The sequence below is a fragment of the Rhincodon typus genome, chromosome 30, assembly GCF_021869965.1.
Source record: "Rhincodon typus isolate 14 chromosome 30, sRhiTyp1.1, whole genome shotgun sequence".
Taxonomy (NCBI): domain Eukaryota; kingdom Metazoa; phylum Chordata; class Chondrichthyes; order Orectolobiformes; family Rhincodontidae; genus Rhincodon; species Rhincodon typus.
In genome coordinates, this window is record NC_063361.1 from 5,746,226 (window position 1) to 5,765,845 (window position 19,620).

Below are 19,620 nucleotides of genomic sequence, written 5' to 3' on the forward strand. Positions count from 1 at the left end.
CGAAACGTCAGCCTTTCTGCTCCTATGATGCTGCTTGGCCTGCTGTGTTCATGCAGCCCTGCACCTTGTTGTCTCCGATTCTCCAGCATCTGCAGTTCCTACTAACCCAGAAGATTCTGCAAGTGGATTATCAGAAAATTTTGTCCAGAGTGTGCTAAGAATTATGCTGATAACCAGTTAAAGATTGTAAGCCTGATTGACAGTGTGGTGCACTCACACATACTGTAAGCTACACAGGGCCCTTTTCTTAGTAGACAGAACTCACTGAGTTTGTTTCAACTTAAAAAATCCTGCAACAGCCATTCTGTGTTCATTCTTCAGTACAATGCCTTGACCAATCACAGCCAACATGCCTGGTTCACATGTAAACAAAGCTTGGCAGTTAACTGTCAGTTATTAACTGGTATATTCTCCATGGCAACGTTTCTACCAGAGTTCACTTGCCAACTGATCAGTACTCTTCTCATACAGTATAACATGCTGTTTCTCCCTACATTGGTATTTCTTGTGAATGTTCTGATGAGTGCAAGATGAAAAGTTTCAACTGAATGGACCTTTTTTCAGCAATACCCAAATTCTATACTAACAAATGACCACTTAATGCATAATTAACACTCCACACAAACAAATTCTATCCCACAGCTGATTATTTGAACATGGGCACCACCACACCCATCCCATTGTTCACTTCAACCATCTCTCTTCAATCAGCTCGTCACCTTTAATCACACAGCAAAGGACAGCCAGAAAGACCTGAATAGTACTTCTAATTGAGTAGAATTAGAATAATTAAACTTTGTTATAAACACATGGAACATCTAACAGAGAAGGCAACAGCACACGAGCTCAATAAATGGCAATTAATAGATTGAGGAAGAGGTCAAAGGAGCTGTGGAAGCCACAGCTAGGTTTCATATCCAGTCTTTGCAGACTAACAAGGGAGAAGGAGATGTCGAGAGTGAGAAGGTGAGGGCACCTCAGCAGACGAGTGAGTAAGAATCAATGTTTTCCAGAACTGGCAAAACTGGATATTGGCTTACAGAAATTCTTGTTTCAAAATAGTTTTACCACTTTTTTGTCCAATTTGCAAATGGCCCAATTTTTAAAATCATTAACACATTGCCTGTTGGTAATGGCCATAGCCAGGAATGGCAGATGAAGACAGGCCAGCAGGTCCAGGAAATGCTCTGGACGCAAGAAGAAGGGCAAGGGCAGGTTCTGGGCAGACACTGGGAAGAATGATGGGCTGCAGCAGACAGCAAGGCCAGACCTGCCACATTAAAACCATTTCAGAAACAGCTGGAAAGCACTAATAGGGAAAATGCTGGGGGTGGTTTTGTGGGAGGCTGGGATTCTTTAGCCAGACCAACCTGGTGATTTTACAACATTTGTTCAAGGTAAAAGTGACTTTTTAAAAACTACCCATTTGCTGCAGTCATCAAACAAATAAATTTGTCGTGCTACCACTGTGAAGGCTGTTTTACAGCATGATTTCAACTGTTTAAATGTGATTTATCTAAAATCCAGTGTTGTAAAACTGTACAACGGAGAAGCAAGTATGTAAATAAATGAAGTAAGGACTTGAATACAGTCTCCCTTCAGAACCATCTACATTTCTGCAGGCGCACACACACCCCACCCCCATGTGCCGTGCTGTTTCTGTAACTCATATGTTGCAGCTCTTCCAGTATCTGGTGACCCACTTTTTGACTTGATGACCACCCAACCCAGTATTTTACCAACAGAACCTTGCATTTATTTAATGCCTTTATCATAGCACATGATCTCACAACAGACTTTAGAGATAATAGGAATTTGCGATGCTTTACAGGCTTATTATCTAAAATTCTACCTCACTCCACACACTTGTGCACAAAATCCAGGCAGACAGCACAGGGCAGTACTGAGGGAGTCAGATAGGTGTCCTTCAGGTGAGACTTCAGGCTGGTTCTAGCATCTCAGGTGGCATTAAAAACATCTCATGGTTGCCACTTTGTGGAAAAGGAAGAAATATTCCCCAGTGATCTGGCTAATTGTAATCCTTCAAACAACAGATGGGGGAAAAAGAAACAGATCAGCACTACTATCATTCTGCAGGTACTGGGAGCTTGCTATGTGCAAGTTCATGGTTTTTGTACATTACAACAGTAACTACACTTCAGAAGTAATTCATTAGTCATAGAGCACATTGAAATGTCCAAAGGTTGTGAAAGGCATTATATAGAAGCAAGTTATTTTCTTTCTATTCTGCCTGTGTTAAATTAAGCAGCCCACACTGTGGGAGCAGAAGGAGAATCTCAGCCAAAAGTTTTATGCCCTAATGAATGGTGTGTGTGTATTTATATTCAAGTGGAAGATCTCTATTGACTTGATCCCTCTCACGTAAAGCTCTGCACGGTAGCCTATACACCATTCTATCCACCCAGCAGACATGACTATTTGACCATCGAAAATCTAGGCCGATCCCATCCAATTCACTAACGTCCTCAAGGGAAGGAAATCTGCTGTCCTTACCTGATCTGGCCTACATGTCACTCCAGATCCCCAGCAATGCCATCGAATCCTAGCTGTTAGAACAAATAACAGCACAGCGCAGGAACAGGCCCTTTGGCCCACCAAGCCTGTGCTGACAAAATGCCTTTCTAAACTAAAAAATCTTTTACCTCTATGCTGTCCCTATTCCTCTAATCCCAGCCTATTCATATATCTGTCAAGATGCCTCTTAAACATCACTATCATATTCATCTCCACTACCTCCTCTGGCAGTGAGTTCCTAGCACTTACTACCCTGTGTGAAAAATTTGCCTCTCACATCTCCTTTAAAAATTTATCCCTTTTACTGTCCCCCTAATAATTGACCTTTCTATCCTGGAAAAAAAGACTCCAACTATCCATTCTATCCACGCCTCAATTTTGTAGACTTTTATCAGATCGCCCCTCAGTCTCCCACGTTCAAGTGAAAACAAACCAGGCTTGTCCAATCTCTCCTCACAGCTAATACCATCCAAGCCAGGCAACTGTTTCAGTACCCTCTTCAAAGCCTCAACATCCTTCTGGTAGTGTGACAACTGAACTGTACACAATATTTCAAATTTGGCCAAAAGTTTTATACAGCTGCAACATAACTTGCCAATTTTTATACTCTGTGCCCCAACTGATGAAGGCAAGCCTGCCATATGCCTTCTTGACCACCTTATCCACTTCTGTTGCTATTTTTAGAGAACCTGTGGACCTGTATGCCTTGATCTCTCTGTATGCTGATGTTTCTAAGTGATCTACCACTTACTGTATACTTTCTTCCTGCCAAAATATATCACCTTGCACTTGCCTGGGTTATATTCACTGTGCCATTTCTATGCCCTAGTCTCCAGCCTATCTAAATCCTGCTGTATCCACTGGCAATTCTCCTCATAATCCTTCTCAGCTCCCTTAATCCTGTGTCGTCCACAAACTTACTGATCAGGCCATTATTTTCCCCAAATCATTTATATAGATCACAAATAATAGGGGTCTCAGCACTGATCCCTGCAGAACACCACCAGCCACAGATCTCGTCAGGAAAATATTCTTCTTCTGCTACTCCGTCTTTTATAGCCAAGCCAGTTCTTTATCTATCTTACCTGCTCACCATGAATCCCATGTAATTTCACCTGTGGCAACCTGCCATGAGGGACCTTGTCAAAGGTCTTGCTGAAGTCCATGTAGACAATATCTACCTCCCCGCCCTCAATCATTTTTGTCACTTCCTCAAAAAGCTCGATCAAGTTTGAGAGACATGACCTTCTCGCACAAAGCCATGCTGTCTATCGCTATTAAGTCCATATTTTTCCAAGTGTGAGTAAATATTGTTGCTAGCAATCTTCCCCAATAATTTCCCTACCACTCACCCAAGGCTCACTGGCCTGTAATTTCCCAGATTATCCCTATACTCCAAAAGGGCTCAACAAGCCATTCAGTTCAAGGACAATTAATGGAGGTTTTGCCAGCGACACCCATGTCCAATAAAATTAATTTTTTTTAATCTAATAGTGATTATAATATGATAGAGTGCAACAAAGGGACACATGCAGAACTGCTGCTGAGCATGTAGACTCTAGAGATGACTTCAATAGGTTGGGGCAGAAAAAGTCTGCACTATACTTCAAAAATCTGTTCATGGTAAAAGAACAGAAAATCAGTGGTAGGTGCTGGAAGGAAGAATTTCTGATACAGAGCCATTTAACCTCACGAAAAAGGGAAAGAGTTCTAATTGCCAAAGAAAGGAAGCCATGGAAAACTGAAGCAGCAAGAGACAAGGTAAAATTGAAAGAAAAAGTATGAAACTTCCAACAGTAAACACAGATCCTGATTACTAGGAAAGGTTAACAATAAAAGATATACTTAACAAATAGTAAGAACTATAAAAAAGGAGAATGAAAAGAAAATCTCAAGTGACATCAAAATCAACACAAAACCTTTATGTTAGACAAAAAGGTGTTGTCAGGAGTAACATGCCCCGCATGATAATTACGCTATTGTCAATTAAATGGAGGCAAGTGAAGACATTCAGAATACTAGACAAGAAGGTGCAGGGCTGGATGAACACAGCAGGCCAAATATCCGCCTCCCACTCTCTCCCTATTTATTTCGGAACCCCCTTCCCCTCCCCCTTTTCTGAAGAAGGGTCTAGGCCCGAAACGTCAAAAACCTGAAACTCACATTCAGAATACTACTTTGCATTACCTAAGAAGAAGGGATCTACACTGAAATGAATCACTGATCAGAATTCATCAAAATTAACAGCAGCATGTTAATAGTCATGAGGAAATAATGGCACTAAAGATATACAAAACTCTAACTCAGCAGTGGAAATGGGACACGAACCAGGGGGCAGCCGGGAAGTGAATGAATATATTCGGGCAGTGGCTAAACCCTAAACACTGCATGTGTAGTGTCTCCCACCCATCCTCCTCCTCTAACCAAAAAAAAAACTGTGTGGAGGGTCGGTAAGGTAAGCTTTTTTTTTTCTTTTTATCTCTTTGGCAATCTAGGGCAGTTGCATGCTCCTCTTGCAGGACGTGGGAGGTCAGAGTCACCACTAGTGTTCCTTCTGACTTCACCTGCGACAAGTACAGCCAGCTCCACTCTCAGCGCGTTAGGGAGCTGGAGCTGGAACTGGATGAACTCTGGATCATTTGGGGTGATAGAGAGAAGTTATAGGGAGGTTGTCACACCCAAAATTACAGGATAAAAATAGCTGGGTGACTATCAGGAGAGGGAAAGGGAATAGGCAGACAGTGCCGGGATCATCAGTGCAGTGGCCATTTCCCTCCATAGTAAGTATACCGTTTTGGATACGGGGTGGGGACCTACCAAGGGAAAGCCATAGCGGCCAGGTCTCTGGCACTGAGCTGCTCTGTGACTCAAGGAAGGGGGAGAATAGGAGAGTGACAGTGATAGGAAATTCAATGGTTAGGGGAACAGACAGGAGATTCTGTGGTCCCGAGTGAGACTCCCGGATGGTATGTTGCCTCCCGGGTGCCGGGTCAAGGATGTCTTGGATCGAGGCTACAGGATTCTTAAGGGGGAGGGTGAGCAGCCAGAAGTCATGGTACACATCGGTACCAATCACATAGCTAGGAAAAGGGATGAGGACCTGAAAAGTGAATACAGGGAGTTAGGTTGGAAGCTAAAAGGCAGGACGAGCAGAGTAGTAATCTCAGGATTACTACTGGTGCCACGGGCTAGTGAGGCTAGAAATAGAGAGCGAGTGCAGCTGAACACGTGGCCACAGAGCTGGTGTAGGAGGGACGGCTTCAGATATTTGTATCATTGGGATACCTTCTGGGGAAGGTGGGACCTGTACAAGAAGGATGGGTTGCACCTGAACTGGAGGGGCACCAATATCCTGGGTGGGAGGTTTGCTACAGCTCTTTGGGAGGACTTAAACTAGTTTGGCAGGTGGACGGGAACTGGAGTAATGGATTAGAGGACGGGGTAGCTGCTGTACAAGCAGATACAGCATGCGGAGAGTCTGTGAGGAAGGACAGACAGTTGATAGGGCAAAGTTGCAGTCAGTGCGATGGGTTGAAGTGTGTCTATTTTAGTTCATAGAATCCCTACAGTGTAGAAACAGGCCCTTCTGCCCAACAAGTCCACACCAACCCTCAGAGCATCCCACCCAGACCCATCCCCTATATCCCACCTAATCTACACATTTTTGGACTGTGGGAGGAAACCGGAGCACTCTGAGGAAACCCACACAGACACGGGGAGAACATGCAAACTCCACACAGACAATTGCCCGAGGCTGGAATTGAACCCAGGTCCCTAGTGCTGTGAGGCAGCAGTGCTAACCACTGAGCCACTGTGCTTTTAACGCAAGAAGTGTCAGGTGATGAACTTGGAGCATGGATCAGTACTTAGAGCTGTGATATTGTGGCCATTATGGAGACTTTGATAACACAGGGGCAGGAATGGTTGTTGGATGTTCGGGGGGTTTAGATGTTTCAAAAGAAACAGGGAGGGAGGTAAAAGAGGTGGGGGAATGGCATTGCCATTCAGGGATGGTATCACAGCTGCAGAAAGGGAGGTCATTGAGGAGGGTTTCTCCACTGAGTCAGTATGGGTGGGAGTCAAACAGGGAAGGAGCAGTCACTTTATTGGGAGTTTTCTATAAACCCCCCAGTAGCAACAGAGATACTGAGGAACAGATTGGGAGGCAGATTTTGGAAAGGTGCAGAAGTAATAAGGGGGTGACTTCAACATCCTGAATATAGACTGGATCCTCCCAAGTGCAAATAGTTTGGATGGAGCAGATTTTGTCAGGTGTGTCCAGGAAAGATTTCTGACTCTATGTAGACAGGCCGACTAGGCGGGAGACCATATTGGATTTGGTGCTTGGCAACAAATCAGACCAGGTGTCAGATCTCTCGGTGGGACAGCATTTCGGTGATAGTGATCACAACTCCCTGACCTTTACTGTAGTCATGGAGAGGGATAAGAGCAGACGGTATGGAAGAGTATTTAATTGGGGGAGGAGGAATTATCATGCTATTAGGCAAGAACTGCGGAGCATAAATTGGGAACAGATGTTCTCGGGGAAATGCAGGACCGAAATGTGGAGGTTGTTTAGGGAGCAGTTGCTACGAGTTCTAGATAGGTTCATCCCACTGAGGCAAGGAACGGACAGTAAGGTGAAGGAACCTTGGATGACAAGACATGTGGAACATCCAGTCAAGAGGAAGAAGGAAGCTTACTTAAGGTTGAGGAAGCAAGGATTGGACAGGGCTCTAGAGGACTACAAAGTAGCCAGGAAGGAACTGAAGAATGGACTTAGGAGAGCTAGAAGGGAGTAGGAAAAAGCCTTGGCAGGTAGGATCAAGGAAAACCCCAAGGCTTTCTATACTTAAGTGAGGAACAAGAGGATGGCCAGAGTGAGGGGAGGGCCAATCAAAGATAGTGGAGGGAACTTGTGCGGGGAGTCAGAGAAGGTAGGGGAGGTCCTTAATGAATACTTTGCTTCAGTATTCACTTGTGAGAGGGACCTTGACGTTTGTGAGGACAGCATGAAACAGGCTGATATGCTCGAACAGGTTGATGTTAGGACGGAGGACATGCTAGAAATTTTGAAAAACGTGAGGATAGATGAGTCCACTGGGCTAGACGGGATATACCCAAGGTTGCTACGGGAAGCGAGGGAAGAGATTTCTGCACCTTTGGCGATGATCTCTGCGTCCTCACTGTCCACTGGAGTTGTACCAGATGATTGGAAGGTGGCAAATGTTATTCCATTGTTCAAGAAAAGGAATAGGGATAATCCTGGGAATTACAGACCAGTCAGTCTTATTCTGTGGTGGGCAAATTATTGGAGAGGATTCTGAGAGATAGTATTTATGATTATTTGGGAAAGCAGAGTTTGATTAGAAATAGTCAGCATAGCTTTGAGAGGGGCAGGTCATGCCTCACAAGCCTTATTGAATTCTTTGAGGATGTGACAAAACACACTGATGAAGGTCCAGCAGTGGATATGGTGTATATGGATTTTAGCAAGGCATTTGATAAGGTTCCATATGGTAGGCTCTTTCAGAAAGTGAAGAGGCATGGGATTCAGGGAAATTTGGCTGTCTGGCTATAGAATTGGCTGTCAAATAGAAGACAGAGGGTGGTAGTAGATGGAACGTATTCAGCCTGGAGTTTGGTGACGAGTGGTGTTCTACAGGGATCTGTCTGGGACCTCTACTCTTGGTGATATTTACAAATGACATGGATGAGGAAGTGGAAGTGTGGGTTAGTAAGTTTGCCGATGACACGAAGGTTGGAGGAGTTGTGGACAGCGTGGAGGGCTGTTGTAGGTTGCAACAGGACATTGACAGGATGCTGAGCTGGGCAAAGAAGTGGCAGATGGAATTCAAACCGGAAAAGTGTGAAGTGATTCATTTTGGCTCAAATTTGAATGCAGAATACAGGGTTAGTGGCAGGATTCTCGGCAGTGTGGAGGAACAGAGGGATCTTGGGGTCCATGTCCTTAGATTCCTCAAAGTCACTACCCAAGTGGATAGGGTTGTAAAGAAGGCAGGGGAATTCAGTTTGAGAGCACCAAGGTTATGCTACAGCTCTATAAAACCCTGGCTAGACCACACTTGGAATATTGTGTTCAGTTCTGGTCACCTCATTATAGGAAGGATGTGGAAGCTTTAGAAAGGGTGCAGAGGAGATTTACCAGGATGCTGCCTGGACTGGAGGGCAGGTCTTATGAGGAAAGGTTGAGGGAGCTAGGGCTCTTTTCATTGGAGCAAAGAAGGATGAGAGGTAACTTGATAATGACGTGCAAAGTGATGAGAGGCATAGATAGAGTGTATAGCCAGAGTCTTTTTCCCAGGGTGGAAATGACTATTATGAGGGGGCATAATTTTAAGACAATTGAAGGAAGGTATGGGGGGGGATGTCAGAGGTAGGTTCTTTACACAGAAAGTGGTGGGTGCATGGAACGTGCTGCTGGCAGTGGTAGTGGAGTCAGATACATTAGGGACATTCAAACAACTCTTGGATAGGCACATGGATGATATTAAAATGTAGGGTATGCAGGGTAGTTTGATCTTTAGAGTAGGATCATCGGTCAGCACAACATCATGGGCCGAAGGGCCTGTACTGTACTGTACTGTTCTACGTTCTTTAAACCCCAAGACCAGATGGCTTCTAGCCAACATAGGAATAGAGTAGGTCATTTGGTCTCTCAAGTCACTCTATTATTGAATAAAATCACAGCTGATCTGCTACCTCAATGACTTTCTCCCTCACTATCCCTGTATTGCTTCCTTTCTTTAATGCTTACAAATCAATTGCCTCAGTCTTGAACAGACTTAATGATTCAACTTTCACAGCTCTTTACAGTAGCAAATGCTAAAGATATACCAACCTCCAAATGAAGAAACTACTACTCCTCACCTCACTCTTGTCCAGGAGCTTTTAGTAATTTCAATATGTTCTACATTCTTTAAACCCCAAGACCAGATGGCTTCTAGCCAACATAGGAATAGAGTAGGTCTTAATTAAAGATCTTGTTTTTCCCATCACATTGGTATTCTTGCTAAATGTCCTAATGAGTGCAAAATGAAAGGTTTTGTCCAAATGTGTCTTTTTTGAGCAACACTTAATTCTGTGATTCCAAACTGCTATTTATTTACCTTTAAATTATAGCCTTTGTTAGAAATTTAGTTCCATCTTTGATAGCAGTTAAATCATGACAACTTTAACAAGAGAATTTTGTAAAGAACTTGGTGGTCAACCAGTTTTCTACAAACCGGAATTCAATGTTAAAAAGAATAACGTCATCCACCTCAGAGCTAAAAAGATCAGAGTATTTTATAAACAGTTCAAAGCGGAAATGTGGAGAAGCCAAGAGATTTGTTATAAAATATTGAAATTACTAAAAGCTCCTGGACAAATACAAAAAAAAACAAACTTAAAGACAAATGGAATGTTACCATTCATCTCATATGAGCAGTGAAGTTCTTCAGACAGAAACATATATGTTCAATCACAGACATTTAAAATTAGAACTGCATGAATTGTTAAACATAGATCCTTCACCCTGACTCCCTCTGATGATACATGTGGGTGCGCTGCATGGCATCAAGTAGACAACATGCACAATGCAGTTTTCAATACATTGCGTGGGCTGCGAGACAAAGCAGTGGAAACTACATCACTGTCATATGGAGCTCTAGGCAAATCACATCCAAAGCTCCATGTGCAGTTTAGGAAAGAGAATGAAACCGGAGCAAAAACAGTCAAATTTTATAGAAAGGGTTGCTGATAAGACTGTTATTCCCTTAAGCAAATAAGATGATTTGAGGTGTTCAAAACTCTTAATGAATTTGTTAAGCTATATAGGGAGAAACTACATTCACGCTGGCAGCGAGTCAGAACAAGGGTTGTGGCCTAAAAATGAATGTTGGGTTTTTGGAAGTGATGTCAGGAAGCACTTCTTCACACAAAGGTGAGTGCAAATTTGAACTGGGGTCAACTGAAAATTTCAAAATTTATTGTTGTTAAATTAAGGTTCTAATGGTTCTAGAACCAAGGCACACACCAAGATGCAGTTAATATCCAGATTGGCCTAGTTAAGTTTCTATTTATTCATTAACAGGATGTCAGTAGGACTGACTGGGCCAGTAAATATTTCCCATTCCTTACTGCTTGAGAGAGTGATGATCAGTTGCCTTCTTGAATCACTGCAGTTCCTGAGATGAAGGGACACCCACACTGCTTTCAGGAAAATTTTGACCTAGCAACACCAAAATACATTGCTGTTTCTTCAAAGTCAGGATGGTGAGTGGCTTGGAGGGGAACTTGCACGTGGTGGTGTTCCCATGTATCTGCTGCCCTTGTCCTTCAAGGTGGCAGTGGTCAGGGGTTTGGAAGGTGCCTTGGTGTGTACCTGCATTGCATTTTGTAGACTGTACACTCTTCAGTCACTGTGTCACAGTGATGGAAACAGTGAATGTTTAAGATGATGAATGGTGTGCCAACCAAGTGGACAGCTTGGTTGAACAAGCTCAAGTTGTTGTTTTGCTATCAGTTATTGATAAAATACCTATTGAATTATTTACCACTTATAATTTTGAAAAAAAGACAGTGGTTGACACCCAAGGGTGTGTGCTCAAGCCTCTGACAGCTTTTCACTCAAAGAATGTACAAGCCCAAGAACCCAGACAGTGGTAACTCAGCCACAACTGCCCCCAATTCCATGGGGGAGTACACATTTGCACAACATACCAGACCTCCCCTTTATTGTCTACTAATTCCTTCCTCAATCAGACACCCAAACAGAGATTAGCAGAAATATTTAAGTTACCTGCACACTGTGCCCGGTGTAGAACTGTGCAGTAAATTAAACAGGCTTCAGTGTGTAAACAACACAATGCATCTGAGTCCAGGCCATACAACAGCACTAGAAGTTTTTCTGTCAGTTTGCATAATCTGAAGCCCGTGGTTGGGTGTGTTTCAAAGTTCGGTGCCTCCAGTCTTGTGTGTGACACTCCACACAATTCAATCCAAGCCACAGTGACCAACCTCAGTCAAAGTGACTCCCTGGTTTAGTCATAAGCAACACTTGTGTCACACAAATGCCAGGCAACGACCATCACCAATAAGAGATGATCTATCCACTACCCCTTAACATTCAATGGCGTTACCATCATTAAATCCCACACCATTCTGGGGGGTTATCGTTGGCAGAAACTAACTGGACTCATCCTATGAACAGAGTGCCTACAAGGGCAGGTTAGAGGCCAGGAATGCTGCAACTAGTAACTCCCCTCCAGACTCTCCAAAGCCTGTCCATCATCTACAAGGCACAAGTCAGGAGTGTGATGAAATACTCCCCATTGGCCTGGATGGGGGCAGCTCCAACAACACTCAAGAAACTTGACACCATACAGGGCAAAGCAGCCCATTTGATCGGCACAACATCCACAAACATCCACTCCCTCCACCTTCAATGCTCAGAGGCAGCACATTGTACTGTGTACAAGATGCACTGCAGAAATTCACCAAAGATCCTCAGACAACACCTTCTAAACCCACGACTACCTTCTTCTAGAAGGACAAGGGCAGCAGATACATGGGAACACCATGATCTAGATCCCCTCCAAGCCAATTACCATCCTGACTTGGAAATATATTGCCATTCCTTCACTGTTGTTGGATCAATATCCTGGAGGTAAACTCTCACTGTATATTCTGGACCCTTACACTCACACAGACCCACACCAGCAGCAGCTTTTTAGAATATAACAGACTTGACAATCCAACCATGTAGGTGTGAACAAGAAACAAGTCAGAAAGACTGCAAAGGCTCTTCATGAATTGGCAATATACGATCGAGGTTGAATCCTGGGTTCAGAGGAATGGGTAGATAAGTTGGGACTCTTCAATCTTCACACAAAATACTGGAAATATCTCCCAACTACCCAGCCTGAGGGACAAATTGAAAAGCCAAAACGGAGACTGTTAGGGTCATCGTTAGAAAAGGATGTTAAGGAATATGGAACCAAGGTGAGCTGAACAGCAAAAGAGACTCAAGATGCCCTCATCTTGTAACAAAGAGTTAATTGAGGAGTGAACTTAGAGATCAATCAGTGGAACTCAAAAACATAATTTGAGGATGATTTTGAGCTAAACTACAACCATTAGTTGAAGAGCCAATATAGAAACTGAGGAAAGGCAAGTTTACAGTCAATTTCTTCTCTCAAAGCCGGTACCATCTGAGGTCTGGGCGACACATTGAAGGTAAAATCTCATGAGTCAGATCAGGGGGGTGGAAAGGTTAAGTTTCTGTGCAATTGTAAAATAGCCCAATGACTGCCCCTATCTGTATATATCCATTATATTCATCCTAGTCAATACTCGGGTAAGATTCCAGGGGATCCAGCAGCCTCATCTGTTGCTTCTCCTTTAAGTCAGTGACTCATCACCACTAACATAAGATGTAGAGATGCTGGTGTTAGACTGGGATAGACAAAGTCAGAAGTCACACGATACCAGGTTATAGTCCAACAAGTTTATTTGAAATCACAAGTTTTCAGAGAGCACGCTCCTTTGTCAGGTGAAGTGGCAGGAAGTGCACAGGCACAGAATTTATAGGCGGAGAGATCATTGCGAGATAATTCTAGGTAATTGAGACTGTCAAAAGATAGTACAAATGGTGCAAGTGGAGTGTCGACAGACTGAGTAACAAGTCTTTGCAGGTGATCAAAAGTGTCAAACAGTGTGAGTGAAGAATCAGATGGGAACACCATCCACCACATACACAATAGGTACTCATGGGCCTCGGCCAGTGTTGTCTACCACATACCTGTCGGACTGTAACCTGCTGACATGTAACTTCTGACTTTGACCACTGACTACACAAATTTCTGTAGCATTAAACCAAGGCTCCACAACCACCCTCTCAGCTGCACTGAAAAGACCCTACCCAACTATTGTGGGGGAAAAAAAAACTGGGAAAGTCTTCACAGCATCCTGGCAATATTCACTCTTCAATCAACTTGAATAAATAAAACAAATCACCATGTCATTATGACATTGCTACTTGTGGGAGCTTGCTGTGCCCAAATTGGATATTGCATTTCCTACATTACAATGGTAACTCTACTTTAAACTGTTTCACTGATTTTAAAGTTCAGGGATCATTAAAAGTGCTAGAGAAACACAAATCATTTTCTTCTTTCACTTTACAAATGGGACTGCATCTTGCCAACTTATCTCCAACAGAATGGTCTCAATCAAGATGCCTCACCTGATTTAAATGGAATAACTTGCGATGACATTTTGTGCTCGTCCTGAAAAGATTTTTTTTTTTGAAAAGAGTAGAAAGCACTTAAAAGGATTTAGTGCTGTAGATGTTATAGTGTTTTCCCCAACACAGATATGACCTAGAGATCAAGAAGCTTGCGCAAACTGGCACTGAAGTTGTGTTTAAAAGGCTGTTTTGAAACTGAATTAGGCATATTTTTGATTTACAAAGGTTATAGAGGCAGCAAACAAAGTGCAGTTGGGGCCACAATGACAGCAGCCTCATGGAGTCGAATGACCTATTTCTTATATTCCAGCGACCTGAGAAGTACGAAGTACAAAGTGAAAACAGTTCTTCTAATCCCAGTGTTCGCTGAGACTGCTACCAACTGTGGGCCCCACCAACGCACAGCAGAGACACAAGGGTCAGTGAACCCAATTAAACAAGAAACTTGCAGCTGTACAGAATGAGTGCAGGTCAGCCCCGCTGCCCAAGCAGTGCCCACCAACTTGCTTCACTGGTGGGGGGTGGGGGGGGCAACTGCCCCTTTTGAAAGGGCCTAGGCTGGATGGTGATGTGGGCAGGCATCTCCCAATCTGCCGGTCTCTCTGATAAAACTCAAGGGTCATCATTTAAAACACCTTCTCCACAAACTGCAGTCCATTCCAACAGCATGATTTCTTACAGTGAAAACAAAAGTTTAAAAAAATCCTTCCCCTCCCCCCGCAAAAAGAAAACACACACAAAAAAAGTCACATCTGTTTCCACTCAGTTCGGGACATTCCTTCTGCTGGATCCAGCCACGAAAACTCACTTTATTTGACGAAACAAAATGTGTGAAGGTTCAGTAACATTTGAATCAAAAGCATCAAGCTCTCTAAAACGATTGGGAAAAGAGTTGCAATGAATGTTTAGGGGACAATAAAGATAAAAGTTTGCTATCCCCCCTCCCCTGTGTATTTGGCAGCCGGACAGTTAAACAAATTCTGAATGAATAAAGAGGTTTCTTTTTTTTCCTTACCTGAAGTGACAGAGTGTAGCCCGGCAACAAGGAGGAGGCAGAGAGAGTGCAGGCCGGCCGGGGGAGCTTGGCGGCGGCTCCCAGTGCCCATGGCTAACGGGGAGGGGAGGGACCGGCACCGGGGGATCGGGCTGACTCCGATCCGAGCGAAGCCCTGTCTGTCTCTGAGCAATTCCCGGCTCAGGGAGACTGCGCGTCAACCGCGAGCCCAGTGGAGTCCGAGCGAGCGCCACTCCTGCTACAGAGCTTCCAGTATTCCCACCCAGTCAGCATTCACGCCCGCCTCTCCTAAACTCTTCATCTCTCACCAGCTCAAACCATTGACAGCGCTTCCAGTTTTTCTTTTTAAAAAAAAGTTACATTGGCAGGAAGAAAGTCTGTTTTCAATTAACAACGTTAACCTCCAAGATTTCTGCACTAACTCTTCCCCTCCCCATTGGAGTGAACAATAAGTAAATGTATACTCTCCATTTTTGTTTAATTTTGAAGTTACCAGAGATGTATTTCTAACACACAAGTAACTACTTTTTCTTTTCTTTTATATATACACATACGCAGATACAAATTAGGAGGAGGCCACTCAACTCAACTTTGTTCTTAAGATTCTGTACCTAGGTACTTGTACCTAAGATGGCACTTTGTATGGCAACATCATGCATTTTTCACAGTACTCTCATACTTGAGTACATGTGACAATAAAAATCAAAATAAGATCATGACTGTCAATTGATATCTTCATCCTTCCGCTGCCAGTAAAAACACACGTGTAGCCAACTAAATATTCACAAGCAAAGCCCATCAGAAGTGAAGGGGCTGCAGGGAGAGAGGGAAGGGGTTAAATCACATTGGAGTTAGCGAGGGTAATAAAGCACTGTATCCCCACCCCCTCCCTTCTCTCATTCTTGTTTAAAAAGAATCTATTCACCTCCACCTTATATGATACTTTAGGATAATGCTGATGATTGGTTTCATTGGAGAGGGATTTGAATGAGCAAAACACCAGAGACTTTGAAGGCCCTGGTCTCATCTCACGTGAAACTCATTCTGGAAGATGTTCCACATGCAGGACATTATGAATTTCATCACTGTCTGAAGGTGGAAATGTCTCCAGAAGTGCAAACCTTTTCCACAGGTATTGGTTGATTGATTGATTTATTGTCATGTATATCAAAATACAGTGAAAAGCTTTGTTTACGAGCGGTACAGGCAGATCATAGTAAACAAAGGATGTGCAGATCAAAAAGCCTTAGATGCAGGCATAATAGGAACTGCAGATGCTGGAGAATCTGAGATAACAAGGTGTAAAGCTGGATGAACACAGCAGGCCAAGCAGCATCATAGGAGCAGGAAGGCTGACGTTTTGGGCCTAGACCCTTCTTCAGAAAATTTTCTGAGGCTAGAGAGTCCAAATTATTTGAGACTAGAGAGTCCAATCATCAGTCTGATAATGGTTGGGAAGAAGCTGTTCCTGAACCTGCTTGTGCATGTGTTCAGGCTTCTGTATGTTCTGCCTGATGGAAGAGGTTGTAGGAGGTCATTACTGGGGTGCGATGGGTCTTTGATGATGTTGCTAGCCTTTTCGTGGCAGCAGACTGTGTAAATGGAGTCCATGGATGGAAGTTTGACTTCTGTGATGGTCTGGGCTGTGCACATCACCTTCTATAGTTTCTTATGGTCCTGAGCAAAGCAGTTGCCATATTGGCGGAGGCGATAGCCTAGTGGTATTATCACTGGACTGTTAATACAGAGACCCAGATAACATTCTGGGACCTGGGTTCAAATCCTACCATGGCAGATGGTGGAATTTGAATTCAATTAATGTCTGGAATTAAGAGTCTAATGATGACTGTGAATCCATTGTCAATTATCAGGAAAACCCCATCTGGTTCACTAATATCCTTTAGGGAAGGAAACTGCCATCCTTACCTGGTCTGGCCTACATGTGACTCCAGACCCACAGCAATGTGGTTGACTCTTAACTGCCCTCTGGGTAATTAGGGATGGGCAATAAGTGCTGCCTAGCCAGCGATGCCCTCATCCCTTTAATGAATAAAAAAAACCAGGCCATTATGCACCCGGAAAGTATGCTTTCAATGGTGCATTTGTAGAAGTTGGTGAGCAGATTGCAGGGTAATTTGCTACATGGTAATTTACTTTTTTCTTGAAGAGGTTATCTGAAAGGCATGATGAGATCAACGTTAATGTGGTGTACATGGATTTCCAAAAGGCATTTGATGCAGTGGCACATAACAGACTTGTGAGCCAAGATATAAGTCATGGAATAAAAGGGTTAGTAGCATCATGGATAGAAAACAGTGATAAGGAGCAGAAACAAATAGATTTTTTTTGAACTGGAGGAAGGTTTATAGTGGAGTTCTCTAGGACTCAGTATTGGGACCCTTGCTTTTCCTGATATATATTAATGACTTATGTAAAGGACAGTTTCAAAGTTTGCAGATTACACAGAACTTGGAAAATTTGTAAACGGCGAGGAGTGTGGAACTCCCAAAAGGATTTGACAAAATTGCAAAATGAAGCCTTTGCCACAGGAACTGCTTTTCCCTTTCCAGACGAGAGGCTTTACTGGAATCACCTTATCCTTGTGTTACTATAAGTCCTGGATAGGCTACTGAACCAAGGAGAAAGATGAAACCACATGACTGACTGATATGTACAGTCCAACAGAACTAAGCTAAGTCCAGATACATAAGTAGTTATCATATTTTCAAGTAAACTGAATCTCTGCTAGATAATTTGGTTTCAGAAACATAGAAACAAAGAAGCTAGGAGCAGGAGGAGGCCATTCAGCCCTTCGAGCCTCCTCCACCATTCTTCACAGTCATGGCTGATCGTCTAACACAATAGCTTAATCCTGCATTCTCACCATTTCCTTTGATCTCATTTGACCCGAGTACTATATCTAGTCACCTCTTGAATAATTCAATGTTTTGGCATCAACTACTTCCTGTGGTAATGAATTCCACAGGCTCACCACTCTTTGGGTGAAGTAATGTCTCCTCACCTTCGTCCTAAATCATCTACCCCAAATCCTCATACTGTGACACCTGGTTCTGGACACACCCACCATCAGGAACATCCTCACTACATCTACCCTGTCCAGTCCTGTTAGAATTTTATAAGCCTCTATGAGATCCTCCCTCATTCTTAGGAACACTAGCAAAAACAATCCCAACCTACTCAATCTCTCCTCATACGTCAGACTGGCCATCCCCGGAATCAGTCTGGTAAACCTTCACTGCATTCCCTCAAGAGCAAGATCATCCTTCCTCAGAAAAGGAGTCCAAAACTGCACACAATATTCCAGGTGTGGTCTCACCAAGGCCCTGTATAACTGCAACAACACATCCCTGCTCCTGTACTCAAAACCTCTCGTAATGAAGGCCAACATACCATTTGCCTTCTTTACCACCTGCTGTACCTGCATACTTACCTTCAGCGACTGGTGCACAAGGACACTCAGGTCCCACTGCACACTCCCCTCTCCCAATTTACAGCCATTCAGGTAGTAATCTTCTCTCATTTTTGCTTCCAAAGTGAATAACCTCACATTTATCCAAATTATACTGCATCTGCCATTGATTTTCCCACTCACCCAACCTGTCCAGATCATGCTGAAGGATCTGTGCATCCTCGTCGCAGTTCATCCTCGCACCCAATTTGGTAACATCGGCAAACTTGGAGATGTTATGTTTTGTTCCCTCGTCCAAATCATAAATATATATTGTGAATAGCTGGGCCCCAGCACTGATCCCTGTGGCACCTCACTAGTTACTGCTTGCTAATTTGAAAAAAACCCATTAATTCCTACTCTGTTTCCTCTCTGCCAACCAGTTTCCTATCCATCTCAATATTCTTTCCCCCCAGTCCCATGTGCTTTAATCTTGCACATTAATCTCTTATGTGGGAGTTTGTCAAACACTTTCTGGAAGTCCAAATATACTACATTGACTGGCTCCCCCTTGTCGACTCTACTAGTTACATCTTCATAGAATTCCAACAGATTTGTCAAGCACAATTTCCCCTTCATAAATCCATGCTGACTCTGTCAGATCCTGCCACTGCTTTCTAAATGCTCCACTATAAAATCCTTGATAATAGATTCAAGAATTTTCCCCACTACCAATGTTAGGCTTACTTGTCTATAATTCCCTGTTTTCTCTCTACTTCCCTTTTTGAATATTGGAGTGACATTATCCTTCCTTTAAAACACATGAAACCCTTCTCCATTTTCATCACGTTTAGGCAGGATTCTGACTTAGAGGTATTCAGTCATAACCCCACAGATTGTAGCTTTACACCATTGGCTCCTCAGCCAAGCACATAGACCAACTATCTGAACCTGTGGTTTCCCTCGTACTGAGCAGGACTACAATTGCAAAAACACATCATCAGTGGGGTAAAACTAACCTGTCTCACAATGGTCTAAGGTATTGAAATATGCTGTCTGTTTATCTATGGTATAAAGACATATTAATGGAAGTATGAGAACAGAAACTGTCATAAAAACACTAGAAATATAACAGATATGGAATGTAATGTTATTTTGCTTTAACTTCATTAAGTTAATGGAACCTGTGATCTCATTGAGTATCACTGGATTCATTTAAAGTCAATTCCCTCATGACCCGCAGCCTCTCCCTCTCCTAAAGGGCAATGGTAAATGGGGACTAACTGTATTCTGCATGGGTGAGCCAATCATCCGTTTGAGATGCAAAGTTGCCTGTTTTTCCTGCAATTGTTCTTTTCTACAATGAATGCTGTTGTAGTGATTTTCAGTTTCAAAACCCACAGGCCAATC

At 43.2% G+C, this 19,620-nt stretch overlaps 1 protein-coding gene across 1 annotated transcript in view; it reads right to left on the reverse strand.

Annotated features, from left to right (window-relative positions):
* The window catches only part of mrc2 (mannose receptor, C type 2), a 225,423-nt gene extending 210,383 nt beyond the window's left edge, over nucleotides 1-15,040 (reverse strand). The window contains exon 1 of the mRNA XM_048614718.1: nucleotides 14,802-15,040. Coding sequence (XP_048470675.1) covers nucleotides 14,802-14,892 — 91 coding nt within the window. The 5' untranslated portion in view covers nucleotides 14,893-15,040. The remainder of the gene's footprint in view (nucleotides 1-14,801) is intronic.
* Nucleotides 15,041-19,620: the final 4,580 nt, after the last annotated feature.